General features: G+C 48.9%; 1 protein-coding gene across 2 annotated transcripts in view; it reads right to left on the reverse strand.

Annotated features, from left to right (window-relative positions):
* The window catches only part of ABTB3 (ankyrin repeat and BTB domain containing 3), a 162758-nt gene extending 152745 nt beyond the window's left edge, over nt 1–10013 (reverse strand). For both annotated transcript variants that reach the window (XM_054272957.1, XM_054272949.1), the window contains exon 1: nt 8972–10013. In XM_054272957.1, the coding sequence (XP_054128932.1) occupies nt 8972–9929 (958 nt within the window). In that variant the 5' untranslated portion in view covers nt 9930–10013. The remainder of the gene's footprint in view (nt 1–8971) is intronic.
* Nucleotides 10014–16322: the final 6309 nt, after the last annotated feature.

Below are 16322 nucleotides of genomic sequence, written 5' to 3' on the forward strand. Positions count from 1 at the left end.
TAATTTGTTACCAAATGCAAGAGCTGATATTGGTGTTTGACAGGCTGTCCTTACCACCAAAATCAGTGGGAATATTGCCCAAACAAGTACTACAGGATGGGCTTAGCACTACCTTTGGAACAGCTTGACTCACACAGCACCCCACACAAGACATGCACTAGAGAAGTTAAATAACACAAGTAGCACAGGGATACTTTTTCTGAAGTACTGAGTTCTGTGACCCTTATAAGTCCCTAGGGAAATAACAGCATCAGAGGTACCAGCATCTAGCCCCTAGCAGCTGTCTCTGCTATATGGCAACCCAGAGCAAAATGATATACCTACTCAGATTTACAGTGAATGATTTAGTGAAACCAATTTCTGTGATATGTTGGCATGCAAAGACACGCCCATGTAGTACACCAAAAATAATTTTAAAAAATCATCTTAGTATTCTCCACAAAAAAAGTGGGTAGCCAAAATGACTATGACCTCTGCAATCTCTCTTATTTCTGCTGGCAGCACTTCCTACCAAAGGTCTGGGAGTCCAGCATCCATCCCCAGGCATCTGGCCCACATTCCCAGTGGCAGCTTGCCTTGCTGCCGGCCACATTCACTTCTTAGAGGCGACAGAGAACTCAAGGTGCTTCATCTGGGGTAAAGAACCTGCAGTCTGGGGAGTACATATGGCCCACAGCATCACAACCTCTGTTTTTCCAAGTCCCTGCTGGGTAACATCCCAGAGAGAGGCTTGCAAGACTTGCTTAGCTCTTTGCAAGAAAAAGCCAACCTTCCCCGACTAGCAACTTAATCATGGCCAAACACAACACATAAGAGAAGGCACTACAGCCCAACAGTGTTTACCTAAAACTACCACAGGGCCAGAGAAACTGCAGAACACTGCAGGATGCAAAGTTTCCTTCAATTACTTAATTGCCTCAAAAATGCAAATACATTCAACATACCTCTGCTGCAACTCCAGCCCCATTCACTTCCCCCACCTGGGAGCAATATTTCATAGCAGTGCAATTTAAAAACAGGGTGGTTTTATGAATTTTAAAGCCTCAGACTCTTGCAGGTCCAGGTGCTACTCCACAGCACTTGAGGACAGAAATCTGGCCCCTGAAGGGGCCTCTTCTGTAATCTTTTCAGGGGTTCCTGCTCTCCTGCTCACTCACCAGCCTGTCCCAAGACCTCTATGGCTGTGTGAAGTCCATGTGCTGTTCACATGAGCAAGGTCTATGCACATAAGAGCTCTGGAAAAGCCACGTAAGGCTGTGAATTTGCTGACCCAGAAGTATTCCCAGTCCCTCGAGGCTCAGCTGCAACGCCCTCGTGTGCTCCTATCTGCTGGCGAGCATCCCGCCGCCTCCCACACATCCTGCAGCACTGATCCCTCCCTGCACTTTCGCTTTCGGCTGCCTTAAACCCCCACAGAAAGCTTTACCTGTCTCCTGCGCTTCCAGTTATCGCTCAGGAGATCCCAGCACCAACAGCTGAAGCCCCATGGCAGGAAGAGCCCAGTGCCAAGGGTCACTCCAGCCAAGTTCCCACCAAGCACCAACATCAGGCAGCCACACAGGGATTTACACTGCCCACAGGGATTTACACCAGGTCTGACACCATGCTTTTAAGTGGCCTGGAACCAACTGGGATGAACAAGTCCTTCTTCCCTTATCCACCTCTGTCAGCTTAATTCATCAGGCACACAATCACCTGTCCTGAGGTCTCTTGGTACAGGGTGTCTAATTTTTGTCCTGTTCCTTATTAATCCAGTATTGTTTAAACCAAATCAAAGACAATTTCTTTTCCTTATCAGTAATGAGCCAAGAGAATCTCTGTGCGAATCTTTGCATCTTTTGAGCACCTTTTCAGCCTCCAAGCTGGTTCACATATTTACCACTGGATACCCTCTCACCATACTATAAAATCTCTTGGGTTGTTTTTAGGAACAATTACACCAAAAAAGGGTACTGTGCTTCCTATGAACTCAGCCTAGGAATCAAGGAAGAGGATAAAATACCATCAAGATGACAGGGACCTCTTCAGTGGGGCCCAAGAAAATGGTCGTGTCCCATAAGCCATGCTGTAGAACTTTCTCTTTACCCACAAAATGCCAGAGTAAGGAAGTGTGATGATGCAAGATCATCAGCACATCAGGTTGAATTTAAGTAAATGAGACAAGCCTCAGCAAGGTATCAGCGTGCCTGTGCCCCATCCATGCTGCTGAACTGATCCACACCAACAGTGGCTTCTTCTTCAGCTGCTCCCAGGAACATGCCTTTCACTCCCGCCGTCAGAACAAGCCAAGAGCTGCCTTCTCAGTGACTCATTTCACCTGATCAGTGCCCTCCTCTCTTCTGTTTTTACAAGACAGAAATGCAGCCCTATGGAAAGCAGAAGGAGTGACTTGACATCAAGTTTTATCTCTTCACATCCTTAGGATAACTATGTTACCTTCTGGGAAAATGGGAAGCCTATGCACTGCCAGACAAACGTGGCCACTGATTGAAACTCCTGGTTGTAGGAAACTCCTGAAAGCAAGGGCAGACCAAGAACCAACCACGTGCGACCATTTAGCTGGCACAGTCCTTCACAATGCCTGTGTTTTTTTCAGGCTACCTAACTGAACACTTCTGGCAAAGTAACCAGAGGGTATTAAGCTGGCCATGCAAGCTCTGGGGTAATTTTAATGTCTTTTGAAATCTTTAAAATACTTATCAGGTACATAACAACTGTAATTACAGATTTCTGCAGAGATGGTGCAGTATATTGCTTTTGGTCAGCAAGTAAACAAGGACAAGAGCAAAGAAAGAAAATAGTCCCTACTTAATTTTTATGCCTTGCTAAAGCCTCCTATATGCTGGGCAAAGGAAAACAGCCTGCAGACAGAGCCATGGGCAGGACTGCTGGCACAAAGGGACTGGCAGGAAGGCATTGCTGCCACAGCTGGACATGATGACCCAGCCTGGGAAACTGAGGCAGCAGGAATCTTGAAAGTGGGAGGAGACAGGGAAAGTGAAGAGGCACTCATGTGATTTATCATCCACCAAGCATCCACTTCAACCCCCACGAGTACAGAGAACACCATCCAGCTCAGGGACATGAACAGGGGCAGTGCTGCTGCTCATCACACTCACTGCAAGAAAACGCAGCCTAGTGATAAACTCCCTCATCCATCCCCTCCTTGCTTTTCCTGCACATCCTTTGCTGGGCCAGCAACAGAAGTAAGTATTTTGCATGAAAGCTGCTAATTACAGCAAAGCACCTGAAAGGAGCCCCTCCCACCTCTTTCTGCACTACACATTGGCCAGAAGAAGTTATTCCCGACAGAGGACTTCATTCCCAACACCCATGTGCTACAGGAAACAACTCTCTCCACCTCTGGTGTCATCTCATAGAGTGGGGCTTTTTTCTTTCACATCTGCATTAGAGGAAAGGTGAGGAAACGACCATGAAGTTTTTTGCCTAACTTCTGAGACAGGAGAACTCAACCCCTAAACAGGCAGGGGAGAAAGGGTTCAGGCTGTAGACGTTCCAAGCCACTGCACTACCAGGTGTTTACTCTGGACAATGTGGAAGGTTTGTGACTGACAACTGCTTGGTATGACACACACTGCAGAAACACCAACACACTAAGAGCGGTGTCTTTTTCATTTTTATTAACTTTGAGCAGTGGCAGAGAGAGCATTTGCAGGAGCACTAGGAAAAGGCACAAAGTTGTCCCTAATGTTCACCTGCACCTTACGTCATCAGCTCACAGGATGGCTGAAAAACTACATGAAGCTTGTCAGCACTCAGCAAAAAACCCAGGAACCCAATATACTGCTAAAACTATACTGTTATTCCCCTAACATGCTCCTTATATACACAATCACATTTCCAATCATCATTCCAGAGCCTCATTTACATCAGAAACTAAGTAATGTAGATGCAGTCTGAAAACTCCCTAGTGTGGCCCAGGCTATAAATGCTATTAAGGTACTTTCCAACATGACAAAAAGAATAATCATATTGGCAAACATAAGCTTTATGATTATCCTGGGTGCCTCCAGTACATTCTGGGATTTTTTTATATTTTTTTTTATGTTAGACTCATAACTGAAACAAATCACATGAATCAAAACATCCAGAGGGGAAACAAACCTTCATCATCCAGTGAGTCAAACCCTCACCTCACCTCCCAATGGGTCTCTATTTCCCAGTCCTACCATTGCTCCCTTTTCAAGGTGTCCTCTCAAGGCAACAGAGGTTTTCAAGAAGCACACACACTGATGATCCTTCTGTTCCACTCCTGCCAACACCAAGGGTCAAAGCAACCCATCCTTCAGTACAGAGAAGGAGCACGGTTTCTGCACTGCCATCCCAGTTCCCACCAGCATCACTGGCCACAAATCACAAACAGGCAAAACCTTCTGCCCTTTGGGGATGTGTCCCCCTCTCCCCCTCCCACCACACCTGGAATGGAGAGGAGACAAATTCATAACTTGTTCAAAGATGGTGTGGAAGTTTGCTTGGGAGACTGTCAGGTAAGAGAAACAAGCAAAACTACACATCATTTGTTGCACCCCCACTCATGTCAACCTCAAGTGCCCTGGAATAGATGGAGAAACAAAACAGCCAAGACCTCTAAGTATAATATACTGGCACATATAAGAAACTTCAACTATACTCCTTTTTTTTTAAGTAGCAAAAAAACACAACGGAAACATAATGGGGGTGGAGGGGGAAGGATGTTCTTGGAATTATAGTTTAAAATACGGCCAAAAAAAGAGCATAAAATTCTATTCTGTGTCCAAATATTCCCTATCATCTTAGTCAAAATAAGTTTTGGATTGATTTTTGCACTGCCACTAAGGCCATAATGGCATCCTGAATGGTTCAAATACAGCAAAAAGCAGAGAGGTAACAGATAACAGTATGCTTGCCAGTAAAAGGAGGGTATGGTCTCTGTGTGCACACATGTATGTATACATATGAATCAGAACTGAAAAGAATTTATTGATTTGGTTAAGCTGTGCTAATGTATTGGTACTGCTCATTTGCTCAGAGTCCCCCTAGTTCACCTGAATTAGGGGAAGAGGCTGAGGTTACACTGAGGTTAGCTGACACGTGTCAGCCAAGCCTGACCTAATCCTGGCTTTCTAACTAGTTTGATCTTCTTCTCTAAATAATATTAAGAAGAGGAAGGAACCACAGGGATGTAGCTGGGTTCCAAATCACTATTTTTAGAAGCTGTACACAAGCAGACACAGCAGAGTCGTGCATGCCGCCTCCTCCACAGAAAACTCCATCCTGTGATCCCCCAGTTCCCCAACTGAGCACCTCCCACCAAAAGTTCTGTTGCAAAGACATGGAGATCCCCAAAGACTGAAACAGGAAAAACCAATTTTCCTTACTCTGTATGAATTCAAGTGTTTTCTAACACCATCCCTCCTGCCAGTGCAAGAGGACCTCCATAATACCAAGCAGGCGACTTTGAGCTACTTGGACCTGCCATCCAAGCTCCCTCGTTAAAACAACATACATGGATTTACTCCAATGATCTGCACTGGATCCAAGACCTGGGGAAGCTTCTCATTCATCTCAAAGCATTTCTCAGATCTGGCATAAAAGTAAGGGTTTGATGAGCAATAAAGAAACTACAATAATATGGCTTAAACCACAGAGGTGCCAGCTTTTACTGCCTTTCATTGAGCACACAGTATTTTTCTCCCCCGTTCCAAGGGAAATAACACTCCGTGCAACTGTTCTAGGATGTAAAACGTGCACTGTGCTGTTCAGATGGAGCTCATAATTGAAACATTTAAGCGTCAATGAAATCCCAAATGTAAAGTTTTTCATTTTCGTTCAGCCATGAAGTTAAAATTCTGGGGGGGAGGAGTGGAAACTACTATCTCAGAGTGCTTTTAAGGTCTATTTTTTCTGATACAGTAATCAGAAAGATAAGCTCAGTCAATATGCCAGCAGTCGCTGCCATACTCCAGCGGCTCGCTGCCGATGGCATCACCTGCCTTGACATTGCTATCCCTGCCCTGTCCCACACATGAAGTTATCAAGGGGCTTATCAAGGATGCATGGTCTGCTGCCTGCAACACAGGAAGGAGTGCAACTACCTTCATCCACAGGCTTTTGAGCCTGCAAGAGCAATGAGCAGGCTCCTGTTGGAGAGTGGGGCTCCAATTGAGGCAGCTGTGCAAACTCAGGCCAAACACTCCCAAAAGGAGTCCAGCAGGCTCAAGGGCCCATACAAAGAACCAGCTCAAACATCTTTGTCTGAAGGCACATGGCCATCATTTATAGGAAGGAGAAGGTTATCTTGCAATACTGCTCTTATTCAGAGGCTTTCAAGATGACCAAGTATGATATCAGGCTATAAAACCTCAGCTGAAACCACTAAGCACTCGGCACAACTTATAGGGAAGCCCTGAAAGGCTGGTTTGTGTCTTGCAGATCCTCAGACCACCTTCCCCAACACTGGTGTTCATAAACTCTGTTAGAGCCATCTTGGACTGCATCACACACAAACTCATGCTCTTTACACACCTGCATCCCATGACCTTCAGGGGCTGCCTGTTTCACAGTCTGGATGAACTTAAGGGTGTTGAATTTCGCCTTGAAATTTTTCAAAGGTTTGACATTTGCCTCCCAGAGAGAGGCACCTCTCCCCACAAAACTTGTCTGCAGATAAGGTACTGCTAGAGTCTGCTTCTGCATGCTTTCCATCCCCAGCCCTCACTCAAATCACACGGGCCATGGTACCTCCAGAAAGGAGCCCAGCACTGCTTCTTGTCCACACCTGCTGGACCAAATCCACTGATTCCAGCGTTTGTGTGGTCAGGTGCAACCCAGCTGCGAAATGACACTCCAACTTACAGAACCTCAAGAGTGCAAGACCTGTCTCTTCTCCTGGAGAGGTGCAAAGAGATGTGAGAAGTCTGCTACCGGCTCAGTTGTGCTACCATGGTGTTTCAAGTACTGAGGATGGAGGCAGGATGAACGTGTGGTTAGGCCACTAAACAGAGATGCAGCTTCCAGCAATCCAAGCCTTCTGCTACAGATGGCCCCAACAGTTTCAAAGCCGGTCAAATAATCTCTCACACCAGACTTCCCCACCTGTTTTAAGTGCCTGAAAAGGAAACATTTGCAACCAAACATGGAGCACTCAAGACATGAAAATGGTGAGGACTATATAAACAGATACATACCTCACTGGTGAAGAGACAGACTGTGTTTAATGGTTTATAATGCCTGGTTCAGTTACCTTGAAAGTACTTAAGAGAAGGCAACACAACCTTGGATTAAAACTAAATAAACATTTACAGCAGTAAAAAATGGCTGTTACTGTAGGGAGGCCTGGCTCTTGCACCTGTAATTCTAAATATATTTAACAGGATGCCAAACTATGTATTATAAGAGGCTAAAAAGCAAAACAACATTATAGATATTTGCATAGAAAGCAGGTAGGCATAGTGAGAGAGGCAAAACAAAATGGATAACTTGCTAGGGTCTGATTCAAACATCTTAGAAAAATGCTATTTTCTCTACTGAGGACTGAGCTACTAAGGAGATTTGTGGCAGCTGAAACTACAAAAAAAATTGAGATGAAAACGCTCTTTTGTGTCCCTAGAAGGGAGATAAATGAGGGTCAGAATGAAGTTCATTTAAATCCACTGAGCTGATACAGAGGGAGTTAGAGAGAGCCGCAAAACAAAATGAAAGGCTCAGTAGGAGCCTGCACAGCCAGTGCTGCAATGTCAGAAACACAGCACAGTGCCATCTGAAACCTACAGGCACCGTAGCAGGGCTCAAGGAAAAAAACAACGGTGGCACTCCTGGGGAAGCCATGCCTGCCTGCACCAGTGCTGGAATAACACACCGGGGTCCTGCCACACAAGCCCCCGAGGTCAGATGCATTTTGAGGGGTGGTTCAGCAAAGCCTCCGGGGAGGACATCCACTGCTGGAGTGAAACCACCAGAGGAACAGAACTAAGCAGCATCTATTTACAGCAGAGAGGAATATCTGCTCCTTTCCTTCGCTCCCACTCGGCATTCTCCTTTGGGTCTCTTATGGGATAGAAGGTGCCTTAAGACAATAGATAATTAGCTGTAATGCATCCTCTGTGGCTTTAACAACTTAACAAGGCTTATCTAGAGACGTGATCTAGGCTTCCAGTTACCCTTGTTCTCCCAGTTCCCTTCCTCTTCCACACCCCCCTCCCCAAATATTTGCATCTCAGCGTGACAGGTATTTTGACTTTAAGCTTAATAAAAGTGTTTGCATGTGTCTGTGCACGCTTAAGAGAAGCTATGAAAAAAACCACCCTATTGTAACTCTGCCTCCCTGAAACACGTCTCGTTCCATTTTCACTTCCCTGACAAACAGAGGGAGCTGAAATAAGGAACATGAACTTTGGAATGCCACTCTACCGAAAGACAACTTATTAAAAACATTAGAATCATCGTTTAAAAAACGAAGGGAAAAAATGCTCAGGAAGTCGATGCATCTCGGTGCTGCATTTGTGTCAAGCTCTGAGTAAACATGCAGCAACATGAATGAAATCTGTCCAGAAAGACTGCATTTCAGCGCCAACCACGCAATCGCTGGCCAAACCACTGCATATGTAACAAAAGTTTGATCTCGGCTGCAAGCGCTCGGCTGCGCTTCTGCCATTTCCTGTGGAAAACTGAAGCTCTGAACCACTGTCTCTCAGCCAGCCCTCGCCGACACCCAGCCAGCTGCCCCTGAATTCACGCCCATCACGCCGCGGCAGACCCGTGCGGGGGATGCTCGGCAGCTCCCCTCCAGCCCTCCCCGGGCCGGGCACCGCCGTGCAGGGGCAGCCGCGCCGCCGCTCCCTCCCCAGCCCCCGGCCCCGGCGGCAGGTGCGGCGGCGGCGGCGGCCCGCCCAGCGCCCGGGGGGGCGGACGGGGCCCGCCCGCCGCAACAGGTGGTCGGTGGCGCCCGGTCCCGCCCGGCGGCCGCACTTACCGCTGGCGTTCTTTCCGCAGATGAGGTGCTGGTAGGGCTGCAGCAAGCCCCAGAGCTCGGGGTCGTTGTTGACCGTCTGCTCCAGCGCCTCCAGGGTGAAGCGGGGCGCCTCGGCGCCCTCCTTCTCCTTCTCGGCCGGGGCGGCGGCGGCGGCCGGGGGGCGGCCGGGCGGCGGGAGCGGGGCGGCGGGACCGGCCAGCACCCGCGCGTGGATGTCGCGGAAGAGGCTCTCGGTGCCGGCGGTGAGGTAGATGGCGGCGTGCTCGTGGATGCGCAGGGCCACGCGGCTGTCCACCATCCAGCGGTAGAACTTGCCCACGGAGAAGGCCAGTCCGCACCGGGCCGACTTGCCGCGGCTGAAGCGGTCGCCGCCGCTGCTGCTCATGTTGTAGAGGGAGAGGGCGCCGAGGGCAGCTGCCGTGCAGCGGGCCGCCAGCGTCCAGCCCAGGACGATCTCCATGGCGCTCCGCACCTCGTGCTTGGTGCACTTGGCGAAGCGGAGGCTCAGTCGCTGTGCCTCCCGAGCGATGCGCACCAGCGCCCGGCTCACCAGTGTCGAGAGCCGCGCCGCCGCATCCCGGCTCCCGGGGCTGGCGGCGCCCGGCGCCCGCGGCTCCCGGCGCGGCGCCGGCGGCAGCAGCAGTGCCTCCACCTCCTCCAGGCTCCAGGGGACCTCCTCAAGGTCGGGCAGGAGCCGGGAGCACTGCTGCCCCGCGCAGTCCAGCACCTCGGAGTCTTCCGCTAGGACGGTGTTGACGGTGTCGAAGCTGTTATGCCGACTGTGCATGGAGTCAGTTAGGTGCGGCCAGCAGCTTCCTCCATAGGGGTACGCGGGGTGCGAATCCGAGCAGCACAGCGACAAGTTGGAGGAGCGCACAGAGTCCGCCGCACCACCATACCCGGAGTCCAGCGTCAGGTCTTCCAGCGTCCTCACCGCCGTCTTACCTCTCCGGGCCATCGCCGCACTTCATGCTGCACCCGACGGACCCGGGCGGGGAGCGGCTCACGGGAACGCGGGGGAAGAGAGCAGCGAGCGGGCGCGGCGCGAGCCGCCAGCCGATCCGATTCGCTTCGCTTCGCTTCGCCCCGCTCCGCCAGACGGCAGCGAAGCGGCGGTGCCGCCTGCGCCCTGCTCCTGCTGCTGCCGCCGGCCGAGCCCCGCTGCCGGCCCCGCTCCGGCTCCTGCACTGCGCCGCGCCGCCGGCCCGACACCGCACCGCAGCGCAGCACCGGCCAGCGGGCGCGGGGGGCGGGGCCATGCAAAGCGCCGCCGGCTCGCAGCCAATGGGGCGGCCAGAGGGCGGAGACATGCAAAGCAGCGCGCCCGGAGGCCAATGGGACGGCGCCCTGCGGCGGCCGCGCCTCCCTTGGCCCCACGGGGCCGCTCCGCGCGGCGCGGGCCGGGAGGGGGCGCGGGCCGTGCGGAGCCGCCGTGTGCCGGGCCCGCCGGGGCTGCCCGCTCCGCCAGCTCCGGGCACGGCAGCTCCTCCAGCGCTGGGACTGCGCCCTGCAAAGCACAGATATATGTTAATGTTAATGCGGGTCTGGGCCCGCCGGCAGCCGGGGGAGTGCGGCCATCCGTGTCGTCTGTCCCCGCGGCTGGCAACAGCACGGCTCTGCTGCGTGCACCTACGCCGTTCCCCAGGCGTACGAACTAGAGCCCCGCTCCTGCCCGCACTGGGTTTTCACACCAGCGGTTCCCTGATGTTGCTATAAACAAATGACAGCGAGCGCAAGCACTCACACATCTCATCAGACAGACAAGATGTTTTGAAATCAAGCAGAAACTGCCACGTAAGAATTCCAGCCATCGCTCGAGTCAGGAAGAGCAATTTCCAAATAATTAAAACAAGTACAATAAAACCCTTTGACATTCTTGACGTTAACCCATTAAGTATCGTGAAGGCTTTGACAAGCAAGAATTATACTGGGCTTAGGGCACATTTTCTATGCAGTTAGATGGTTTTTGTGCAAGACAGTTTATCCTCGACTAATGTATTTTAATCTCACATTGTAGGCTTTAGCTTTATTAGGAGTTGCCTGACTAATGTCCCAGGCAACAGACTGAGAATGTATATGTTTTTGTGCTCTGGTTTTGAAGAAATCTTTCATCCTTTTAAGCGTAAAATACTAGCAAATTTCTATCCCTTTAAGGATAAAAGCCTAGCAAACGCATTTCTCTATCATGCCAACAGAGGCAGCCAAAATTCTTGGACAGGCAAGGCAAGTCATGTAAGAGATTTCCCCATCCAAGCAAGCCTGGCACTCCTTCAACATCAGCTTCCTAGAGGAAAGGCAGGAGCACAGCTACAGGTAGGCTCATTTGTCAGTCAGGCTGGGGAGAACTATAACACCACCAAAAACAGCAAGAGGGGGTTGCTTTCCAAATGAAGTCAAGTGCTGGCAAAAACTGCTTTCTCAGCATACTCTTGGCCCTTCCACAAGATGCAGTATGCACAATGGGTTTCCACAGATTTCCCAAATACCACCATATCCTGATGAAAGGTAGAAGAGCTGAGAAGAGGAGCAATCAGAACTTTAGCCACTGTCACAGGTGAAGTAAGATGCCGAGGCCCGTGCTGCTGGTAACAGCCTGTCTCGGGGCTGGCTCACCAAAAATGAGAGCATGCCTCGAGAACAACATCCTGTGGACTTTGCAGCAATTCAGCAGTACGTCTGGCAGTAGAGCCCTCTGGTGTCTTCACCACCTCAGTGCAGTGGTTGCTCAAAATTCCCCTTTTCATTTGGTAGGAGAAGGAAGGCACCACCAGGACTAAACCCCTCAGGACAGTTATTTTTCTTACTCCATTCACCTGACTCTGTCCTTATGCTCTCACAGAATGCCACAACTGTGCATGCTGAGCATGTGAGAGCAGGTCAAACTCAGGGAAGGTTCAAGATGGGGAGGTTTTCTAGTAATTGGTTTGTAGGGCTTCATAGAGACACAAGGTAGGCATCCAGGGAGGCTGGAACAAGAGGAGTGGGTGTTTTGTTCACCGGCCTTTGTGAAAAACGCTGCTGCAGAGGTCAACATTCCCCTTGGGCACTGCATAACTTTTAGGCTACAACATCGCATTGACATGAATAGGATAAATGAGGAGTGGACAGTTGTCTTGGGCACCATGCAGACTCAGGCATTTCTATTGTTGACTCAGAAACAGTTTGGACTTCTAAAGAGATTGGGGCTTTATTTTTTAATTCAGAAAGCAAAATATTAGGTCTTACTAGAGATTTTGTAGCTGCAACCTTGCTCATGGCAGTTTGATTCCCAGTCACACTGCTATCTCGAAAGATGCTGCAATACTGAACACACCAAAGGCATGTCAGCAGCACTAGACTGGTTTAAACTTTCAAAAGTGGTAGTAAGAACTTTTGACTCATTTGTTCAGAAGACTAATTACCTTTCCATTGAAAGGGCTGAAGTTCAAATAAGTTCAGTGTCACCAGGCTGGATCTCTGGTGATCTTTTGATACCCAAAGAATTTTGCTTGCTCAGGTGTGGATGTGCTGGCTGCTGCATCCTGAAGTGAGATTCAGCATTATTTGGGAAGCGCTCCTCAGACGGGATTCTTTAAACCGCCCTCAGAAAAGACAGGATCAAACAGTTTGGAGCAAAACACACTCCTGCAACATGGATTGCATGGGATGAGCTCTGGAGACAGTGCTTAGCTTTAATCCAGAAAGGGCACCACACCTCTCCTAGCCTGGGAGGAAAGGCAGGTGTCTGCAGCTGCACTCCATTCTGCAAGCCTTACAGCCAGGGTCATTTGCCTATGAGACAAGAACACCCACTGCAGAAAACAAAGTCCCTTTATTTCTCAAAGGCTGGGTGGAAACAATTTTCAGCTTGTTGGAGACAGGAACATCAATTATCCTCGCAGACAATTCAGACAGGGACTGATTAAGTAACATACCAGGATGACAAGTGCCAGCTAAAACTCTGAAAGAGGGAAATTGAACCACATTTTTAAAAGGTGCTTAGGGCAAATTTAAGTAAATGGGAAGTTGGCATTTTTATGGGGAGAGCACCAAGTGCTGCAATTCTTTCCTTCCCCACCCAGTCAACTGCCTGCAAAAGGCATCTTTTTGACAGCAGTAGGGAAAAACATGACAGCAAACAGGCTGCCAGAAGAGTAGGAATTCACCTAGGATGAGGCCACTCCATGTAATTTCTGTATTCAAAATTCAATGTGCTGCACTGCAGTAATAGCTCAAATGAAAAGCAGAATTTGCAGGATCTCCCAGTGTTATCTCCAGCTGCTAGGAACAAGCAGTAAACCTTAAGAGATCCTTGTTTATATTGCTGGGGAAGTCGGAGTGCTAGTGTTTCTAATCACAGAAACAGGAGTTCATTTACAAAGCAAGGCTGTAATCCTGTAGCACTAAGGCAGGTGTGAAATGCACATCCCTGGCAGAGGAGCCTTTAGGGCTGCAGCATGTGTACAGGGCTGCAAAGAATACATCCTCAAAGGAGCCTAGCGCTGGCATCAGGTATCACGGTCCCTGCAGGACCACTGGGAGACTGCTGCCAGCTGTTTCGACAGGCAGGCTTGGGGAGATGACTCCAGTGTTGCTCCTCAAACACATGCAACTCCAAAAGCAGTGGGAATGAGTGATGCAATGAGGCCACCGGCTTGCCAGCTGGAAGGGAGGCACTGGTGGTGTCTCCAGCATGAGTGGGAGGGAAGAACACGTGGCAGGCGGATGCCATACCACCCATTTTTTCCCGATCAGCTCCATCCTGCTGATTTCAGCAACAAGCTGAATTAAGACCCCTGGCTAGGATTCAGCAGAAACCATTGCCCCACGGAGAAGCAAGATTCAGCTGATCAGCTCTCCCTCTTGCAGACACTAAGGAACAGGGCTGCCCCTATAGTTCAGTTGGCTATTGCTTAGCCAGGGGCAGCCACCCGCCCGTATTCCTCTGCTGTTCAAAAACAGCCAACTTCCCACTGAGCTCACAACCCTTCCTGACTTTCTTCCTGCAGCCCCTGTGCCCCCATGTGCTGAGAATGGAGTTTTGTAACAGATGTGTAGACTTGTGCCTGACATGGAAGGGAGAGATTACTTGGGATTTCTCAAAATACACAAGCCAAGGAAGCTCTGGGAAACTGCCAGCCTCAACCAAATCCAACCTCCTATAACAAAGCTGTGGAGCCCAAGGCCATGGTACAGTTTGGAAGCAAAGAGCACAAATTATTTCAGAAAGAGATGTGACAAATTCCTGGAGGCTAAAGACACTGGTAACAATTAAACACAATACTGCATGTGCAATCTTCATCTCAGAAAGTTTCTCAACAGCTGTTTGCCAGAAATGGGGAGGTTATGCCAGGGGACAGAGGACTCTGTAATTGCTCTGTTACTCAATGGGTCTGTCGTTGATGGCTGTGCAAGATGAGATACTTCACTACAGAGACAGGGCCAGAGCCCCCAAGGCAGTTGTTTGGTTTAAACACTTACTTCCACACAAGCCAAGGGTGTTACCACCAGTTCACAAGCGCACCTTGGTTCTGCACAGCCAACACAGAAGTATTTGCTGTCTTTACAAGATACTGGATATTGTCCTTTGTTCTAAGACAGGATCAACTGCAATCTCTACATGAATCCTGACAGGTTTTAAAACTATTCTTCAAACCGTCCATGACAAAGTCTCTAGAACTTCCCTGGATGCTCTGTTTCCAAGTCCAAATAGTCTTTCTGCCTGAAACAGCCTTCCCAACACTGACCTAACCTTTACCTTGCTACAAATGGAAAAAATGAAAGGATGCTACCAAACTTTTATAGTGGTCTGGACTATCATCTCTGTCTTATTTACTCTTAGACAGTGTTAAAAGCATATAGAGCCAAGCAGAATACAAGATAGCCCCCAGCCAGCAGGTATAGTTTCTTCTCACATTGCACTACACCACTCCAAAAAGCATAACAGTGTTTGCATGCTTTATGTGCAGTAAGATTATACATACATACTATGTTCTGATCAGAACTGAAAGAAAGAGGAATAGCAGGCTTCCCAGAGGTCAGACACAAGGAAAGACTGTTCAGCCAGTGATAATTTTCATTCCCACCCAAAACATGACAAACCTGCATAAGGGATATGAGTATATGGGAAAACAATTTAAAGGTGAAACCTGAAGTGACAAATGTGCTTGAGATCAGCAGTGGCTGTCGAGTAAGCCAGCCCTTTAGTCTTCCTTTGGGGGAATGTCCAGCATAAAACTGTTTCAAGTTATTCTAACGTTTTAAGTAATTGCCTCTCTCTGTCTGTCACCAGTGAAATCCTCTTCCTACCTGATAGCTCAGGAATGACAGGTTATCTCCTCAAGGTGCAGAGTGCTCAGACTTGCTGCCTGTTTGCAGGGGTTCAGCCTCACACTGTAACCATGCTTGCTGCATCCTGATGCTGTGAGGAGGTGACAAATGGTTCTGGCGCTCACTAGGCCTGTGGTGTGTCATGCAGTGCATCTGAATATAGTCCCTAAGGAGTTTATTTGCAATTTAAAAGTCAGTTCTGATTTTAGAAGAAAATAAGTATTTTGTAGGTTTTTAATACTATTCTTCATGGTACTGTTGTCCATGCAATTTTAGGAGGAACAGGTTCTACAATATAACATTTCCCTCTGGCACATGTGCAAAAGGAAAGGAAAGACATAAGCAATGCTCTCCATTCTCTCATCTCCCCACTCATGGGGGCTTCTTTTAAAACAGAGTGGTGGGGAAAAGACCAGAGAAGGTTGTCTTTAAATCTATTCACACCTCTGCTTCTTGCCAGCACTTCAGGCTAATTTACATTTCTGCTGTTAAAAAGGTATGATGCCTTATTCCCAGACAGCATTATTTGGAAATGGAAAATCCCAGGTAAAAACTTTCTCAGTATTCCCATTTAATGCTTCTATTTCTTTAAGGGTTCCTTTGCAGGTAGACAAAAACCTTGTCATTCGCTAGCTCTCCTCTGCACCACAAGCTCCCATCTTCACTGTGCACACTGCCACAGCCGAGGTTCTGCTCCCAGCACCTCTCTGCATGTGGCCCCAGGACCACATCCTCTCCTGTGTGGCTGGGCAGCAAAACAAGCAGCCCCAGCCATGTCAGCAGGGAACAGTTCTTACACCATCACCCTCCAGGCCAGTTCCAGGAAAAGAGGCTTTTGCAAACAGGTTCCCTACATCACTCTTATAAAAGTAGGCAAAAATTTTTTCCCCCTTCCCCCTGCAATAACTGAGGAAGGCATTAGTGAGCTGCAGGCCTACCCTATTGCAAAGCATGATTAAGGTAAGAGACTACTAATTCCCTGGTATAAAGTGCTTTCTATTTGCAGGCAAATAAATAAAGATGCCATTTTAAGATGAAGCTT

Source organism: Melozone crissalis, unplaced genomic scaffold (genome assembly GCF_028551555.1).
Source record: "Melozone crissalis strain CALT ecotype California unplaced genomic scaffold, PUWL_Pcris_2 ptg000004l_1, whole genome shotgun sequence".
In the NCBI taxonomy this organism is placed as follows: Eukaryota; Metazoa; Chordata; class Aves; order Passeriformes; family Passerellidae; genus Melozone; species Melozone crissalis.